General features: G+C 44.4%; 1 protein-coding gene across 1 annotated transcript; it reads right to left on the reverse strand.

Moving 5' to 3' along the window:
* Window positions 1–298: 298 nt before the first annotated feature.
* LOC310792397 (organic cation/carnitine transporter 2-like) lies at window positions 299–19,428 on the reverse strand (the record flags this gene model as incomplete). The annotated part of the gene is made up of 9 exons (XM_083654112.1): window positions 299–465; window positions 1,419–1,601; window positions 5,858–6,072; window positions 6,177–6,268; window positions 8,194–8,320; window positions 11,061–11,232; window positions 11,983–12,137; window positions 18,411–18,514; window positions 19,045–19,428. The coding sequence occupies 9 exons, from the start codon at window positions 19,426–19,428 to the stop codon at window positions 299–301; spliced, it is 1,599 nt and encodes a 532-aa protein (XP_083510238.1).
* Between the last annotated feature and the right edge of the window lie 808 nt (window positions 19,429–20,236).

A 20,236-nucleotide genomic window follows, 5' to 3' on the forward strand; every position in this document is an offset into this window, starting at 1 on the left:
TTCACACCAGAAGCCCTCTGTTTTTTCACAACTTTTTGTTTGTTTTGTCACAACTTGTAGGCTACTGACTTCATGCCTGCTGTCAAAAATAAAACAGACATGGAAACTCTCGCTGCAGGGCGCAAGCCGCCTGCGCCGTGGCCGGTGTGATCGGTCTAGTGACTAGCCCGATCACACTGACTATAGCCTCTAGACTAGACTAGAGTAGACTAGTAACAAGGATGCTGAAATGACACTGCCTGTGCTTCCAGCAATTCGCCTCACTTCCGCATCAGTTCCATTCCCAGTGTGTTCACTGTTAGAAAAAGGTGAGTTGTAAATGTACGTACCCTCGATATTCCTGCATTTGCTCCACTGTTTCTGGAAGATCTTTGTTGAACGTCTCGGGGAGGAAGACGTTCACCACAGACAAGCCAATAGTGAGACTTCCAATGAGGATATAAGGCAGATACTTATTATAATTACCTGCAAATAGAAAATGCAAGTAGGCATAAGAAACTTTTTTTTGTAGAAAACGAATTATATATACAAGGACAAAAGTATTTAGGACCAGCTTGTACTACCAACCATACTAGAAATATAGAAATGACTAGAAAATAACGAGAACTACAAATAACTAAAACTAAATGAATGCCTGTAAAACGGTTGACAGTTTTTTGGATATAATACTGATTTGGTAATGATACAAAGCTGAGAATCAGTAGAGTATTCCTTCAACCAAGTTGTTTTAGTAGCCTAAACCCAGCCAAGTCGACAGGGCTCCACTTTGAAGCTCCACTTGTTTTGAAAGTGGAAACGTGTGCCATTGAGACGGGGCTGACTGGGATGTCCATATCGGACAGAAGACATGGGTTTGTGCTCATCCTTTCTCTATTCACCTTATTCACCGCGCCCACTTTTTCTCTCTTCCGTGTTACATGCAATTGTATTTGTTCTTCCGGTTCCGTTGCATGGCGGCCATGAATGAAGTTTGGCAACATTCAGATGCTACACTGTGGCCAACTTCAGTTACATGTTCATAGCGTTACTGCTGCGAGGAGCCGGTGGCTGTACCCAGTCGGCATTTAACGTTAGTTACAAAAGCACGTCGACAGTGTTTTCTCACTGCCAGTAGGCTACAGGTTGACAGATACTAGCTAGTTACAGTCACAGAGCCAGCGCTCTCGCTGCTCGTCAAAAATGCCCAGTAGGCGTTATTCTGATAAACTGGTCACATATTTGGAATGTTACGTTCTCTCAAAATATTAAAACTTTAAAACAGTTTGTTTCTTTGCTTGAACAGAGAACAGCTTTTTGGCAAGTCTAAAAATGACTACGGTAGGCGTCATCTACTTCTGGGTCTGAAACGGAAAGACAATTACAAAATGACGTCATGCAGAAGCGTCCTTATATGGGCAAATAATAAGGTGAATATGTACCTAAATAGATGACGTATGGAGCTGCGATGCTGCCGATGCGCGCGCCAGAGGAGCACAATCCAATGCCGACGTTCCTGAGCACAGTCGGGTAGAGCTCAGCCAGGTAGATGTAGATGATGCTGAAGGTGATAGTGAAGCCAAACTTGCCCGTCATTTCCATCGCCACAGAGATGTAGTGAAGGGCTGCGGGGGAGAAAGGGAGCATGGATGTTTTCAGGTGCTACATTCCAAAAAACGTAGCATCTATCTGCTCTGATGAAAGGATGGCTAGAATGAAAGGAACACTATTAAATATTGTTTAATGATTAGCCCTCTTGAACCATTTACTTACAAGTTAATTAGGCTATACTTTACTTTCGAAAAGGCGATTTGTAATCATCCATGTTTTTTCCCCATATTGTTTTGAATTTGAAAAGGAAAAATAAACATTATATACCCGGGGCAATAACCATAATGTTGTATGTATACATGCTGTACACTGTATACAAATACACAAATAACTTTAATATACCAAACCTTCTGTGTTTTGTTTGCCGGTGCGCCCAGCCATCATAGCGCTCTACAGCGCCCCTCTGGTTGGAAGATAACACAGAAGAAGAGACGGCCATTTTCGGGAGGGGGAATCACCGGCATAGGATTGGTATATGTATTTATTAGCAGCATCAAGCTTTCAAACCCCCAGCGCAGATCACCAGACCCTTATGTGTCGGTGAGTACCTTTGAAATGTCTTGTAAGATGAGCGTTTTAACATTGACCGCTGCCTGAGACTTTTGTTAGGGCCTCTAATAACAGTCGTCTATGGCAGTGGTCCCCAACCACCACGCATTTGGTACCGAGCCGCGGTATTTCTTTTATAAACATAGGCTATAATATTATAGGCTGTATGTGGTAGTTAAAACGTAGTTCCAAAGGTGACGTTTATTTATGTTTGTAGTTGAAACAAAACTTGAAAGAAGAGCCGATGCACACCCTCACAGTCTTAAGGATAAGTGCGTCGGAGGATAGGGTCCATAAGTAGAAGATAAAGAATTCCCGCACACCATCCAGTAATTGGCAAACTTTAATTAAACAACGTTTTGGTCGATCAGACCTTCATTTGATGAAGGTCTGATCGACCGAAACGTTGTTTAATTAAAGTTTGCCAATTACTGGATGGTGTGGGGGAATTCTTTATCTTCTACTTGTAGTTGAAACAAAAACATAAATACTGTAGGCTACATACAGTACAACACAAAAGGCTGTTATTTACCCTTTGTCGCCACCTGGTGAGTAAATATATATGTAACTAAAACCATTAAAATTGACAACCGGTCCGCGACTTCCCCCCCCCCACATGTATCTACCGGTCCTCCTTGGCACAAAAAAGGTTGGGAACCCCTGGTCTATGGGACTGTGTGTGACAGCAGGGGTGGGCAATTATTTGTTTCCTAATGATGGTTTACAGCTGTGATACACTGATTTGTGGGTGCTGACGATTTCATGTATTTTAGCCCAATAGACAGCAGAGGAAGTCCCACACCGTAACCAGTGCCTTCGAAATATGATGAAGAGGGCAAGGGGGCAAGGGGGCGTCATCAATTGACGCCAAGGGGTCGTGACCAAACGAACGGCAGTGCCGAGTTTGGAGTGAGAATGTGTTGGTTTTATAAAACATACAGTAGAAGAGGTCTTAAGCCTAATTTATACTTATTGGAAAGTGCCGCTCAACACATGGTCGCCGACAATAAATAAAGTGTCGCTCATGTTGCTGCATTTATGCTTCTCTCCTCGGCTCACCGGTCACGTGACACTCGACCGCTATAGACAGAGAACTAGTGCAGACAGCCAAGAGAGAGAATGCTGTCAGTGAAAGCACGCTGGAGGCAAGATGTAACGTACTTGGCTGCAGCCGCATATAACGACATAACCACACAACATACCTCCTCTCTCTCTGGGAAGTTTGTCACAGAGTGTTCTTTGTGATTTTCATTTTGATAAAAATAGCGGGGACACGTTCATTCATTTAATTTCAGCGAAAACCAAAACAAGGAAGTCAAGCGCGTGCCGTCTATATAGACCTTATTCGCTAACCCTGGACAGCGCCATATTGTTGACATACTGTACCGTCCTGCACGCACACAGCGCTGCAGCTGACAACTAGTAACAGTCTTATTGTCGTTTCTGTTCCATTACAAAATAGCGATAGTGATGACAGCAATAAAAAAAAAACAGTTGTTTGTATGCTGCCGTTAATGCCTGTAATAATAAACAAAAGAAAAAACGAGGTGAACAGACTTGGTTGTGAGGAGCTGCCAGAAAGTTTCACCTGTCTCAACTAACTATCCACACATCTCCTGTGCTGACGTATCCTCAGTCTCGCTCCCTTCACGTCTGTGGACAGTACAGATAGAAACAAACCACGGGGACTTTATTGCTGTCATTACTACAGCCACGCAGGTCACCATCCAAACACAACAGGAACGATACAGGTAACGCTAACGGCGGCTAGCTTCCTATAAACGCTGCTCTTACATAGGCTGCCACTTGAGAGCTGCAGCGCTATGTCAAGGACATGGCGGCGGTGGGCGTGCCCATACGTGAGTTACGTCAATCGAATAAGGTCTATAGCCAATCACACTTGCGCGACACTATAGCCACTTCTAAACATGAAGTCTGGATCATGTCTGGCTAGCCAGAGCAGGATATTTTCCGGTTTTACCTTTCTAGACATGAGGAGTCTGTGTTTAGAAACAGCTGGAAATGGTCAGTATTCTCTCTGCCAGTGGGTGGGGGGAGGGGGTGCGGTAGCATGTATCAATAACAAGAAATGTGATATGGAAACAGCTTTAGCGAATCTTTAACCAAACTCCATTCAAAAACATGCCGTTTTAATGGAGGGTCCATTCCGACCATTAACGAGGGGTGGCAATGTGCCAAAAATGAGCGCTTCGCCTTCGTTACCTAAAGCCGCCCAGTCAAAATAGTGGTCGCACCATCGTCAGTCACTGTGGGTGATTTCTTTTACAAGTGGCATTCAAGTCATATCTGACTAGTTTTCAATTTATTTCTCCCCACAAAAGTTAGGCTAGGCCTATGTCTCGATATATGCTCAGTCAGTCAGCTCTCTCCACAGCTGTGTTAGCTTGGACGCAACGCGACGCTCACGTTTGGTGAGCTGCGCCACCAAACGTCTGGGAATTTCACTGTCAGAAACTGTCTGTCCGAGCCCGGGAGAACGGCCGGCAGCAGACACGCCTACATTTATTATTAGAATTTTATTTGGTAGCGGCAATGCAATGTTTCATAGTTCAAATATATAGCAAGACACTGATGTGCTGCAAAGAGAGTTTATACCTGTTGTTTATTTTACAATAATGTTTCCTACCCGGAAGTGGTCCGCTTGCTACTGTGAGTCATCAGCAGGCTCTGTAACGTTAGCCTCGGGAGTCGGGCTTATCGCTGGGGGAAAGACCTCTAGCCACCGGGGCCGGATGAAACACGTCCTATTAACAGGTTATGTTTGTTTCTGAGTGATTAATATGTTTCTCCGCAAATGCGACGATGTTTTGCGAGACACCGGTTCTGCATGAGAACTGCCCCCAGAAAGCAGACCCGCCCACAACACTCATGACTGGTTCTCCGATGCAAGGCTTCCAACAGCGCCACCTAACGTTATGCAAAGATTTAAATAGTAATATTCTCAGTCTTAAAGGAGTGAAACGGATTAAGACTGAGGGCTGAGTCTACACACAATCCAACTCGAGATAACTTTTCAGACCCTCCTGGAGACAATCTTTCTCAGAAGAGATTAACGTTAGCGACAAATCTGGATACTTTTTCTTGGGAATTCATGGGAATGATTACCAGCAAGCAGCAGTAAAAGCAGGCAATGACGATAGCTGGGTAAGTCCCGCTAGCATCGATGCTAAGTTAGCAAAGCACAGCGAGAGCGCAGCTGAAGCTAATTAATATGGACGTTAACATCCATATTAATATATAGCCATGTGCTTGCGCGATGACATCGTGTATTGGTGATGTCAAAGGGTGGCGATTGACGATCTGACTGAGGTCAAGATCGCGCAACTCTAGTAGGTTTATCATCTCCCTTGTTGCATTGCACATGATCAGGATCATGACCTGCCAGTGTTTAACAACAGCCGCTTTTGCTATAATGCGGATCGTATACTTGGGCTTGAGATGGATATGATACGGACTCACGGGAGTGCGCGTAACCCGGCTAATTGTTGTTTAACATGTAGGCCAACCGGCTAGGAGCTGGTTATAATCCTGATTCCACTGCATGTTAAGAAGTGGCTAATGTGACGTAGTCAGTGACACTAGAAATTTCACTAGGTAGCAGACACCTCTCGCCGACACTTGAAAGTGTCGACTCAAGTCCTCATTTCTGTCGGCGACGCTTTCAAAAGTGTCGACAGACAAAGCATAAATTGAGCTTTACTGTCGGGGATGAATGGGATGAGCAGAATAAATCCTCCTCCGATGATGAGGAACGATGACAGGAGCACGGTTCTTGGACATTTGTGTAGGAGCCAAGTAGACACAATATAGGCCGGGACCTCGCAGGTCGCTGACAAGAAGCAATTCATGAAGGGACTGCCGCTTAGGTTGGAGGTGTTCAGGGATAATCCCATATAGCCGATGTTTATTGCCATCCTGGAAAAGAATAAAAAACAAACCCGTACAGGTTCTTTAATGATCACCAATGTTTGAAGGTACAAATATTTCTTAATGATAACCATTAAAGACTAATCACTCACCATAAAAGCAGACTCATCAGTGTGATGCACCTTATGTTGCTGGATTTCACAATGTCAAGCATGGTATATTTCTTGGTCTGTGGCGCCTCCAACTGAAACCAATGCAAACAAGAAACTTAAAGGAACACTCCGCCCATTTTCAACCAGCTTTGTATCATTAGAACATCAGTAGTATATCAGAAAACTGTAAACGGTTTTGAAGTCTGTCATTTAATTTGACAGTTATTGAGTGTTAACTCATTCAGGGCCAGTTTAGGACTGCCAATATTTAGCACAGGCCAAAGATTTTCATAATTGTTGGTCATGTTTCAAGACCCACAGTAAATTATCTATTAGCACCAGAGTGATTTGCAATACCTCAAAATGAAGATGTACGTCTCTGGGTTCACCAGGAAAAAAAAAGTGAGCTTTTAGCATGTTCTGTACTCTACTTATAGCCATTTATATACACCCTGTTTTCCCCCAGAAGGTCTCCCAGAGAAAATAAACAGGAGAAAAGGCAATTTTTGTAAAAGGGCACAATCTCAGGCATAACTCACTCTCAATTCTTTTATTTTGAACTGTATTGACATCAGACATGTAAATATTATTCGTTAGGACAGAAATGACAAAAAAAAAATATATATATATATATATATACACATGAAGTGCTTTTTTTTTACATTCAACAATACAGTTTACTCGGTGTGAGTGAGTGTGCAGACAGACAGACAGACAGACAGACAGACAGACAGACAGACAGACAGACAGACACACCGACAGACAGACAGACAGACAGACACACACACACACACACACACACACACACACACACACACACACACACACACACACACACACACGATCCCCCTTTTAGATTTCTAACCCCACATAGGATAAGCAATAACCACGCCCTGTGGCGCTGGGATTGGCCAGGAGCAACACTGGAGGGCACGCAGCCCAGCGATTTCATGAACCAACTGAAGAGCTCTTGAGAAGGACAGCGGGCTGCTGTGACTGCCTTCTGCCCGCTGCTGCCTAGCTGTTCCTGTGTTTATTTTGATTTGTTCTGGTACACCCGTCCTCGTCCATGTCTCCCTGTCATATCCTCTGCTATTTGATCGTTCCCGTTTTCCCCTCGGCTATTCAACACGTCCTCACCGCCCTCGCAAACTGATCGATCATTTCCTCATTCCTCCGATGATCAAACACATCTCTTGATTACTTTCTCCCGTTTTCTCCTGGCTGGCACAGAGGAAGGCGACTCCAGCTCGTGCAGCGCGCCGAGGGCGTTTCAATGGCGTTTCTCCTGTCTGCACAAGGAAGCGTTACCGGTTTTCTGCTTTTCCTCTTGCTCAATTTCAAAACAACAGCTGCGGTATGTGTTTGTTCACGTGTTGCCTTAGATGATAGGGACCTGATACCATGTGACAGGCTGGGGAAGTGTTTTAACTATGCGCTGCACGAATAAAAACAAAAACACGTCAAACACGTCATTGGCCCTCTGGGCTATTCCTGATAACACGTCAAAGACGTCATTGGCCCTGAATGAGTTAAAGTGTGGACCAGTGACATCACTGGTCCACACTAACTCAAATTAATAACTCATTAATTCAAATCAACTCTCAATAACTGTCAAACTAGATGAATGATGAATAGTTTGACAGTTATTGAGAGTTGATTTGAGTTAATGAGTTATTAATTTGAGTTAGTGTGGACCAGTGATGTCACTGGTCCACACTTTAACACTCAATAACTGTCAAATTAAATGACAGACTTCAAAACCGTTTACAGTTTTCTGATATACTACTGATGTTCTAATGATACAAAGCTGGTTGAAAATAAGCAGAGTGTTCCTTTAATATTGTAAAACTTTCTCAAGTCACAATAACAACACAAACACATTTCCAGTCAGCCATTGTTAGTTTTTATTTTATTTATACCTTTATTTATACCTTTCACAGAGAAGGTTGCAATTGTGTACTCCTGTAAAGTGTGGCATTATTAAGTTGAGTGTATGAGTGCATGTGAAGCTCACCTTAGACTTTTTAAAGATGACCGCTGGAGCCTCAACTTTGTTTTTCCTTGCAGCGTCTCTCACTATGGCCTCTGCCTCGTCCACTCGTCCCTGAGAGACCAGCCAGCGAGGAGACTCTGGGATGAACCTGCATGATCAACATAGAGTAGGTTTCCTACAAATATGATCAAATCTCCTATCTCTGACTATTTAAGCATGGACACTAACTTCATAGCCTGCATACATAAAGATATATAGAATGTAAAACATACTGTCAAGATGATTTCTATATTTTAGTAAGAATATTCTCTCATTTACCTCAGATCCATATAAAATCATATAGCACCATCTTATACTTTTTTTTTTTTTAACCTTTATGACTTTAATATCAGAATTCTGACTTTATTCTCAGAATCCTGATTTAAAGTTATAATCTAAAAGATTTTAATCTAAAAAAATAGTCACTCACAATGTTAATTGAGGCTATGTCCATTTGGATGAAGCCTGCAGTATATAGTGCCATTATGTGACATTACACTGTGTGGATCTTACCTGCAATTACCACCCATCGCCATAGGTGTCACCCATGAGAACAAAACTGAAATCTTTGAGATTATGGGCTCTATCTTCCCAAAAGCGCTAATTTAGCGTTTGCGGTTGTTTAACGCCATGCGCAATGCAAATTGGGGGCGGACACAAGCGCATGCCTGTGATAATTGTACTGGGCATTGGCTGCCACAAGCCAAAGCAGGCGTTTCAGCGCTAAAATGTTGTGATAGATGGCATTATGCTATCGTCAGCAGCGCACAATTACTTTGCGCTAAGAGCTTTGTAAAGGACCTCTTACGCGCAAATACCTCTCTGCGCTGGGTGCGCTGCACGGAGATTACGGCTACGCTCCCAGCGCAGAGAGGCATTTGCGCAGTGGAAAGTGGAATTCCTTTTGGATATGTCATTTCTCACAGCCTTGCCACGCCAATACATCAAATGATGCTGCTAAAATTGGGTATTAGCAGATAATTCAGTGAGGCAATCAACTATAACTCACTGAGAAACTTTTATCACATCACAAAGAGGGAAATGAATTGAGAAAACTTGTTGGACAATGGACATAGGCTATTTACCTTCATAAGCCGGGGGGACACCTCGGCATTCCGAAATGTCGGCACTCCAAAATACCGGCATTCCGACAAAATTGTCGGAATGGAGATCTGTCTCGCCATTGCGAAAGAACCCTAACCCTAACCGGGGGACTGGCTGGAGCTAACCTCTCCCACCCCCCATGCCTAACCTAACCTCCCCCAGAACCTAACCCTAAACCTAACCTCTCCCACCCCCCATGCCTAACCTAACCTCCCCGAGAACCTAACCCTAAACCTAACCTCTCCCACCACCCATGCCTAACCTAACCTCCCCCAGAACCTAACCCTAAACCTAACCTCTCCCACCCCTGTAGGCTAAATAACTCAAGATGCTATGTCGGAAAGGCGGACCTAATATCTTTCGCAATGGCGAAACCTTTTTTGGAGATAAAAAGGGCCGCCTCTCCGAAAGCGTAGAAGTCAATGATCGGAATGCCAACACTTCGGAATGGTGAGATGACCCCATAAGCCGGCCGGAGGGTCGTTGGCACCACAGACGATCTGTCAATAAGCTCTCTCTGTCCTCACACGAGTGAGTACACTATTACGCATGGAGAGAATTACAGCATATTGCATGCCTCGCGCAAACAACCATTGCGAGACGGGAATCTGATTGACGTAATGCCCAGCCTTGCCTGGCCACGCCTGTGAATAATTCTGGTAGTTAAGACCGCCCAAATCCCGTTTGCGCAGGCATTTTGGGGCGCAGATGATTTTGGCACGGCTCTAATTTGCGCTTGGAACACCTGCCGTGAACCTTTCCGCATCCCGGCCGAGAATTGCATCCCCAACATATTTTGGGGCTGTTTTAACTTAGAAATCAGGGAGGTCACGTCTACCAGACAATTATATCACTTTTAAACAGTTAAATTTCTGTATAAATGATTACAAGTATGCTCCCGTGAGGTGGGGATGCTTTTTTTGCTGATTGGCGGGGAAGCAAAACTCAGAACACCTGGAAGTAATTTTGTTATTTTGTGGTTATGGCCGAAGTGGCTGCCGCAAACCGTTTCATTTCACTTCCTGATCTGCCCCGGCCACAGACAGACTAATCGTCAAGACAACACTGGCCGATTCACTCGGGGTTCAAGCGAGACTACTCGGCGGTGGTCTACTATTAGAGGTAAGATGTGATGCATCGATATCAAATTTAGACTGTTTAATAACAATCGAAAATCTTGCTTGTAGTTGCTTTAAGGCACGCGCAAACAGGTGCGCAAAGCGCTATTAGGGGATAGCGCCTGTCGGAAGATAGAGCCCTATCACTTTAAACTCAAAAATAAAATAAAATAAAAAAATCGCAAGTCACCCTAATCATCTTCGGTAATATTAAATTGTGTGTGGTGTTTTGTTTTGTTTTTTCCCAGGCGACCCTATTTGAATTCCAGGCGACCCCAGTAGGGGTCACGACCCTAAGTTTGGGAACCACTGCCTTAAGGCAAGCCAAGTCCCAAGTCAAGTCACTCCCCCCCCCCCACCCCCCCACGCCACAGTGGCATTCCGACTGTACAAACAAACAAGTCATCCATGTCATCATCTCTCAAGTCAAGTCACAATTCTTTAACTTCCAATTCGAGTCTCAAGACATTTCTTTTTTGTCAAGTCAAATCACAAGTCATCAAAACAGTGACTCAAATCGATTCAAGTCCAAGTGACGAAGTCGCAAGTCCACATCTCCGGTAACAACCCCCCTGTCTGAGTGCCTCCCAGACATTACTGTAAGTGCGAGAGTTATGAGGAACCTACCACCACAGAGGGATGTAGACCACATAAATGGAGGAAATGATGACTAGAAGAGTCCTCCATTGTCTCACTCCATATGCAATCCAGGGCAGCGTCATGTACCCAAAGCAGTAGAAGAGAAAGGTCCCGAGAGTCGTGGAGAGCACACGCATAGATTTACTCAACACCTCTGTTCCTGTTTGCGATAACATAATCAATGTTTAGTTCAAAGAAATAGATTAGCAGAACATGAAAGGTGGAGGTCAGAGTTATCTTGACGGGCTAATATCATCCAGGTGACAGCTAATTATACCTCAAGCATGTGGTTCTCAAATGGGGGTCTGGGGACCCCCAGGGGCTCCATGAAAAGTTTTCAGGAAAAAAAAAAAAATACATATTAGGGCTGTCAAACGATTAATTTTATTAATCGCGATTAATCGTGCGATTAACTATAGTTAATCGCGATTAATCGCATCTTTGTATCGCATGTTTAAAATGCCATTATTTTGCATTTCAAAGCATTTTTTATTAGCTATTAATTAATCAATGTTTAGTTGTGTGTGTGTGTGTGTGTGTGTGTGTGTGTGTGTGTGTGTGTGTGTGTGTGTGTGTGTGTGTGTGTGTGTGTGTGTGTGATCAAAGAAATAGATTAGCAGAACATGAAAGGAAAAAGAATATATATATATATATATATATATATATATATAAACGAAAATATTTTATGCTTTAAATCTAAAATGGTTCATGGATTACATTCTAATCTAAGAAACCTATAAATGTAAGAGTCAAGCACATTACCGTGGAAACAATTAAGCTTAGCCCAAAATCACAAAAGACTGAGGGGGTCCCCGGTATATTTTCTATCTTGTAAGCCTTACAAGATAGAAAATATACCCCTTGGCTGAAAAACATCAAGACAGAACAAGTAGTGTTTTACAATTCCTACCCAGTACAAATGCAGATGTGTACAGGGATATCCGGAAGGCTCCAACAATGAGGAAGATGATGCAGAACATCGTCCATGAATGAGAGAAGGACTGAACGAGGACAGCAACAGACTGGGTTGCAAGAGAGATGAACAGAACCTTCTTCCTCCCAAACCTAAATGGAAAAGAAATACACATCATTTTACCCTTGACTCACAGACAACATAAATCATATTGACTTTACTCCATGAGTATTGCTGAAAACTAGGTGTTAGCAAATACTAGTGCAGTTTCCCCCGCTGGTGCACAGAGCGCTGTTTATTCAAAGTTTATTAATATTGCCCAAATTGCACCAAATGTGACACGGCACATCCCTGGGTCCCTAGCAACACACCCAGCAAGTGTGAAGTAGATTGGACGAACGGTTCTTGAGATATGCAAAGGACACGTGCACGCGTGCGCACGCACACACACATACACACACACACACACACACACACACGCACGCACGCACGCACGCACGCACACACACACACACACACACACACACACGCGCGCACACACATACAGACTTGCTTTATGTGGAACTATAGAACACCCATTAATTATGCCTCATGTTCCAGTATATCAAGAGTAGACCACACCATGAAAATGTCTGGTCAACCCGCTAGGAGGAGTACATCAAAGTATGAAACAAGTTATTTCCTGTTGCCAGTAGGTGGCGCTATGACTATAACTGAATATTAAAACGAAGAACAAGCCAGCACACAAGATGTCCTTTTTCTCATTTAATTTACCTCAGTCCGGGGTACAGCACAAACAAGTTTTGGCGCTAGGCCTTCATCAGTCCCACCCACTACACTACACTGATGAAGGCCTAGCGCCGAAACTTGTTTGTGCTGTACCCTGGACTGAGGTAAATTAAATGAGAAAAAGGACAACTTGTGTGCTGGCTTGTTCTTCGTTTTGATTCTGTGCTTGTGCCTTGCACCGGACCTTTCTGTTTTACTTTCCGAGTGTGCTCGTTTTTCCACTTTTTTTTATATAACTGAATATTGGAATGTAGATGTCTTCAGGCCGGGACTCTCATCAAATGTGAAGTTTGGAGCAAATTTGACCATGTACAGCCAATTTACAAACCACTTCCTGTGTTGCCAGTAGGTGGCGCTATGACTATTCGCCTGTCCAATTTGCACCAGATTTGACACTGCACTTCGTCCCAGAAACATACTTGCCAAGTGTGAAGTCAATTGAACACTTGGCTCGAGATATGCGAAGGACACACAGAGACACAGGCGGTCCTGGAATTAGATAGATTTTCATAAAGTGGAATAAGAATAAAATCTTTACTATACATGTAAAACTAACAAAATTGTGTGCGGCAAGCAAATAATCTTATGACATCACTGATGATGTCATAGACACTAATGATGTCATAGGCATTGTGACATCATCAGTGATGTCGTAAATAGGCATTGTGATCATCAGTGTTGTGAAGTTAAAGGAACACTCCATAAATTTTCAACCAGCATTGTATCATTATAAAACCAGTAGTATATCAGAAAACTGTAAACCGTTTCATTTGAGTTAGGTTGTAGACAAGTGATGTTTTGTGCATGAATGACATCACTGGTCTACAACCTAACTCAAATCAACTCTCAATAACTGTAAAACTAAATAAATGCCTGCAAAACTGTTTAAAGTAGTAGTCATAAACTGAGGTTCCGTGACCATCCTCTGGCAAGGATGGTTTGATGATTGATTTGACCTCTATGGACCCTTTATAAAAGATTTAGCCTCCAGGTCCCTCTCAAAAATCCCGGCATTTTTTGCTAGAGGGCCAAATTCAAAATGGCGCCCGGGGCCAACTCTAAAAATTAACTTTTGACGTGGATGGCCTAGAATCATGTATGAAGGCACTTTTTCATACAAGTCAACCACGACGATTCCAAATCTGACACCATTTTAATCATAAGACCTTGTTTTGACCCAGAAAATTCAAGATGGCCGCTATCCAGTAGAGCGAATACTTAACTTTTGTACAAAAGGCCAGTGAATATTGCCCTCAAACTATATTTATTCAGGAGAGCCTGATACCCAACCTAACAGAGGCGACAAGAGAGAATCTTGATATTCTGAGGAATACAAGTTTCTCCCCAGGAAGCCCGTGCTGCTGCTCATGCAGCCCTGGAGGATGATGTTGATCTCAAGAATCTCATCACCAACCTTTTCTCCCAAGTAGAGGTCAGTGACATGGCAGACTACTGGAGGGACTTCCTGTCCATGACAGATGCGCTAATGCAGAATGTGACTGCAGTCCATATCTGCAACTGGGAAGAGTATGTCAGCTCTCTGCTTGCTATGCAGCCGTGGATGGTAGCATACGACAACAATAAGTATGGGAGGTGGCTGCCTGACTTCTGGGCGATGCTGACAGCTCTCCCTGCTGAACAGGTTGCCTTCCTTCGTTCTAACTTCACTCAGTCCATCACAGGTAACCCCTATTCCAACATGGCCTGGGACATGTGGATTGAATGTACAATGAACAAGGGCAGCAAAATGAAGTCAGGCTGGCTCTCAATCCTCCAAAATGAAAAGCAGCTGCTGGTGCACTCCAGAAATGTTAACAATGTGGCCCGCATAAGAGCGGCTCACAACACTCTTGCCACCCGAAAAGATGCAAAGAGGAAACACACGGAAAGTGGCCCGAAGCGCATGCGAGAGGATGAGCAGTGTGTGCATAACCTGAAGCGCATGCGAGAGGATGAGTGTGTGTGCATAACCTGAAGCGCATGCATGGATGAGTTCGACTCATTCCCGTTTAATCCGGCCTCACCCACACTTCGCACCCTACAGTCAGCCATGCCTGCCTCTGATGAGCTCATTGCGGACTTTAAATCAGCCCATTCTGCAGGAGAGGATAAGTTGAACATCTTCTTGCAGGACCGGGTGTTCAGTAAGAATAAATCCCTCCATGCACCTGTCAGTTTGAGCAAACGTTTGACATTTTCCAAGCATGCATGCATAGAGAAGCCCGGCGAGGAACTCAAGGCAAGAGCTGCTGAAATGGAAAGAAGCGCTCTCAAAGCAGTGATCAACCTGGTTGAAGACAGTCAACTTGTCAAGCTCCCCGAGCTGCTGGAACATTGTGTTGTTGAGGAATGTGTGGCCTTATTCAACCCCAATGGCACATACAGGAAGACACAGAAGAGCAAGCTCATCCAGAAGCTCTCCCTCCAAACTATTGATATTAAAGAACCATATGTTGCTCTCATCGACATGGGCATGATCTGGAGGATGGCAACTCCATCAGCGGAAGATCGGCAGACACAAGACGGCAGCCCATACAGGTGGTTGGACTACGTCCAAAAGGTGTCATCCATCATCCTTGCCCGCCATTGTGATGCTCACCGTATCATCTGTGTGAATGATCCATACGATGCAGCCTACTCAACTAAAGATGATGAGCGAGACCTGCGCGTACAGGGTAAGGTACATGTACCAAACACGTACATGAAATTGGATGACCGCTTTCCCTCTGCCAAGGCATTCAAAACACTACTGTGTAGTGTGAGCAACAAGGAACGGTTGCAAAAATTAATATGCAGCCACCTCACCGACCTGGCACAGAATGTGAATGCAGAGATTGTCTACTCTGTTGGCCCACATTGCATCAACTTGTCAACACAACAACTGATGGAAGACTACAGCATTGAGCAGTCTGAAGCTGACACCATCCTCTTCACTGTTTATGCAGGTCTACGGCAGTCAGGCTATAGTGGCCCTATTGTTATTGATGCAGCTGATACTGATGTCTACGTCGCAGCATCGGTCATCTCACGGCAGCTCCCTGGCATGCTATGCATCAAGAGAAACACAGAGACAGTCCTCTGTCGTGGCCTCCTGACAGAAGAGATGGCAGACTGCATTGTGCAGCTACACTGTTTTACAGGCTGTGATGCCAACTCAGGTTTCTATGGCAAAGGAAAATCATCAGTGTATGAGAAGGTGACAAAGAGCTCTTTGGCACGGCAGCAACTCTCACGGTGTGGAGATAGCCTTCACCTTGAGGAGGAGGTAGAACAAGAGCTATTTGCATTCACGAGACAGGTGATCTATGGAGACAAGAAGAGTAGCACCATGGCTGAAGCCCGTGCTTCCAAGTGGAAGACCATGAAGAGAAAATCTTTTATCCGTCTCCCTCCAGATGCAGATAGCTTACGCCAACACTGCCTCCGCGCCAACTACTTGCCGTATCTAGTGCACCACCCCACACTGACGCACCACCCCTCACCACTCGGACATGGTTGGGAATTGGTGGGTGGTCGCTGTCGTTCTGTCCGCCACACACGGCCTACTCTCCCCATACACCTACCTGCACCAGGGCCTGTTGAAGAGGACGAGGAAGTTGAGAGTGAGGAGGAGGAGGATGTGGAGTCATCTGAATCTGATGATTCAGAAACCAGTGACACAGAATGCTATGATTCAGATTGATATGTGTTTTGTGTCTGTAAAAATTACAAATTATCATCATCAGGTCTCTTGCTCGGCGACGGGAGCGACGCCATGCGCAGAGCCAATCAGTTTCACCAATCTTTGCCATTTGGGTTGGTCCAGTGCTAGGGGCTCGGCTTCAGCAAGCGACAGGCCCATTTGGTGTAGAAAAGAAAAAGAAAAAAAAACTGGACTGACCCTTGGAAAAAATTACAAACCCCAAATAAATTACTTTCCTATTCTAAAGTTAAGTTTTCACTCTACTGGATGGCGGCCATCTTGAATTTCAGGGGCAAGACGAGGTATTATGATTAAAATGGTGTCAGATTTGGAATCCTCATTGTTGACTTGTATGATAAAGCGCCTTCATACATGATCCTAGGTCATCCAGGTCAAAAGTTAATTTTTAGAGTTGGCGCCGGGTGCCATTTTGAATTTGGCCCTCTAGCAAAAAATGCCGGGATTTTTGAGAGGGACCTGGGGGCTAAATCTTTTATAAAGGGTTAATAGAGGTCAAATCAATCATCAAACCATCCTTGCCAGAGGATGGTCACGGAACCTCAGTTTATGACTCTACGTGACGACCCTCCCACTCTCCTGGCCCCCTGTCTTGCCTGGTGTTGGGGTCATTAGGCCCAGTGTACTCATTGGGCTTAAGAAGACCTTCAGACCATGCAGTCTCTCTCCTCACCGATTACCTTTTGTTCTGTTCATTTGTTTAATGTAGTCTGTGTTGACTTGTCTATTAATCTTTCCTTATAGTAAATCATTCTGTTTTAACTTTTACTTTGGTGTATATGTTACAACCCGCCAAAAGGAATTAACAAATGAAGGGAGTCGTACACCCAAGTAGCCTAAAAGTTAAAACAATAAATTATTAAGTAAAACTAAGAGAACATAACTAGACAACAGAAACTAGCCTACATTAAACAAACGAACAGAACAAAAGGTGCATCAGTGAGCAGGGAGAAAGAGTCAATGTTCTGAAGGTCTTATCCTTATCAGCACAATGACCCCGACACCAGGCTCCTGCAAGACAGAGTCGAGAGAGTGGTAGGGTCATTACAAAAGCTCCCATCTTATCAGATGGGGGACCCTGGGACACAATCTTATCAAATGGGCATTCTTGGTCTAATTTGTGTCAGGGGTTCAAAGTTTGAGAACCAATGCATAACAGTAAACTGATTCTCTTTGGGTTGTGGTCAGGACAAAAGAAGACATTTGAGAACGTCATCTTGGCCTTTGCGGAAAAAGTGAGCGACATTCTACAGACCAAAGAAAGATAATCAGTTGTTGTAAAACTGACAGGTTTTTGTATTGAGTTTGGTGTCAGTGGGTGTAACCCATGCTCTCTTGAGCCCCGTACGCCCAGCATTGCGCAGGCGGCCCCCGACCTCACTCAGTGTGGCCCCTGGGTCCATTTCCAATTTTCAAACTATATCCAGGATGCACATTGCACATGCAACATTATTAATCTAATTAATATGACATATTTGGGTGATGTACCCCATCAAATTGCTGTAGCGGGCTGTTTTAAAGCTAGAGAAAAGTTTCTGGTGTCATCTGAATGGAAGAATTACTAAATTTGAATATGAAAAATATAAATGTTGGTATAATAAACTTTGATTACCAGTCCTTTTCATCAGATTAGTAGCTATAATTGGGAGTGATGGTGTTACAGTAGGCTACTGGTGGAAGTGCACGGTCACAATCTGGCCCTCTGGTAGCGAGGATTCTTTTTGTGGCCCTCTCTATCATCAATGCCCATCCCTGGTCTAGAGTAACATTACGAATGACTCGATCTGGACTTGGACTTGAGCAAAGCGGTTTCGAATACAGCATGTAATGCATTGATCCTGTGCAGACAGGCATGTCTTCTACTGCACTGCATCTAAGGTTCATACTTGTTAAAGTGCATTTTGGTGATTGACATGTATTAACGAGGATGAAATACCTGTCAGACAGCTGGCCTGAAATCAGGGTCCCCAACAGGTATCCCACAAAGAAGGTTGAGGATGCAACAGGAACTTTCCACTGTTCATCACAAACAAGGTCCCACTGTTGGAAAACATGAATTTGAAATTACTGTATATTGCAGCAGAGAAATAGCTAAGTTATCCAAAAGAAAACAATCAAAACTGATATTTTCTTCTAACTGACAACTTAGAGTCCCACTTAAGTCCCCTTTGGGGTATTAGGCATTCCGTGGAGACTTACCCTAATGCAGTGGTTCTCACCCTGTGGTACGCGTACCACTGGTGGTATGCGGGGGGGTCCCTCCCTCTCATACTTTCATATGGTGGTCATTTCTGAGGTGGTCCCTCCCTCTCATACTTTCATATGGTGGTCATTTCTGAGGTGGTACTTGGTGTAAAAAGGTTGAGAACCACTGTCCTAACGCTAATGGACTACTTGCCTAAACCTAAGCCTAACCTTAATCTAACCCAAACCTTAACCACTGACCCCCAAATCAGCTTTTTACCAAATGGAGACACAGCTTTTGCCCCCAATTGCACAGGCTGTCCCCAATCACCTGGCAGTCAGGTGTGTTTCCCCAATTTGGACTTAAGTTAAACACACAGACAGACCTCAGTGACGATGGTGGATTGGTAGATGTCTTTGCTGTAGCTCCATCCATCCAAACAGCCCTCCTGGCCCAGCTCAGTGAGGTTGACCAGGCCAGGAACGACTCCCCAAGCAGACAGGTTTCTGACCTCATCCAGCTGGTACCTGCTGCACTTGCTCAGCTCCTCTTCACCGTCCACCACCTGAGAGGGAATGATGGCCTTTCTCCACTCCTCAGTCAGGTTGACATCTGGAATGAGACAGTGGTGTTTCGGTGTTGCCCCAACAAAGATGATGTAAAGTCCGAATCCAGAGGAGATATGAATAGCGCTGAGAAGGAAGAATACGCTCCAGAAGAACGGGCCATTCTGGCCAAGGAACGCAGTGTCTTCATCATAGTCTCCCATTCTTTAGACAAATCTCTCCCCTGCAGGATGTGAGACTTGGAGAGACCTCAGCGCATGAGAAAGAGCAGTACTGTAAGGGTCTTCGGGGGTTGAGAGAGCCAAGCCGGTCTCTCTGTGGGAGGGGGCCACCACAGCATAAAAACCTGAGAGAGTGTTGTTAAACCTCTGTCCAGCCTCGGAGCTCAGCTGCTCCACAGAGTGAGAAACTCTTTGAAGGTTGCTGGATCCTGAGTGTGAAGGAGGATGGGGAAAGCGGGTAATTTGAGATGACTGGAGTGAGAGACATGTTAAGGTGCTCTTATGCTCGAGCAAAGCTCCGTGGGGGTGGGGCCCCGCGAGTCTCCGTGAGTCACCGTGTAGACCTCGCGCTGGGGCAGATGCCATTATACTCAGAAAGTGATCACCATGTATTGTACAATACAGCCCGTGAAAAGTCGCAATGAAACGCTGTGCAGTACTGAGTGCGCTTTCACTCTCAAACGACCGCACATCAGCACATGAAGGACTCACCAAACTTGTTTTTACTGAAAGCCGTTTTTACTACTCAGCCCTGATAGCCTACTACTCTGTGCTGCTTTTAATCTCTCTCAATAATGCTCTTAACACAACACATTTACTTGGTGAAATGACTAAAAACGAACAGTTGCAAATCTAAGTTTATAGCCTACCACATGGGTCAAGAAATGTGGCGAAAACACAGCTCAGTGTTCAGGGCTCAATGGTTTGTATGCAGCCATGTTTGGAGAGAAGCTCGCGCTGTTAGAAAAAATATCAGGCACAACGCGAGCGGCCGCTGGACCACGCGCAT

The sequence above is a fragment of the Poromitra crassiceps genome (genome assembly GCF_964638095.1).
Source record: "Poromitra crassiceps genome assembly, chromosome: 17".
NCBI classification, from domain to species: domain Eukaryota; kingdom Metazoa; phylum Chordata; class Actinopteri; order Beryciformes; family Melamphaidae; genus Poromitra; species Poromitra crassiceps.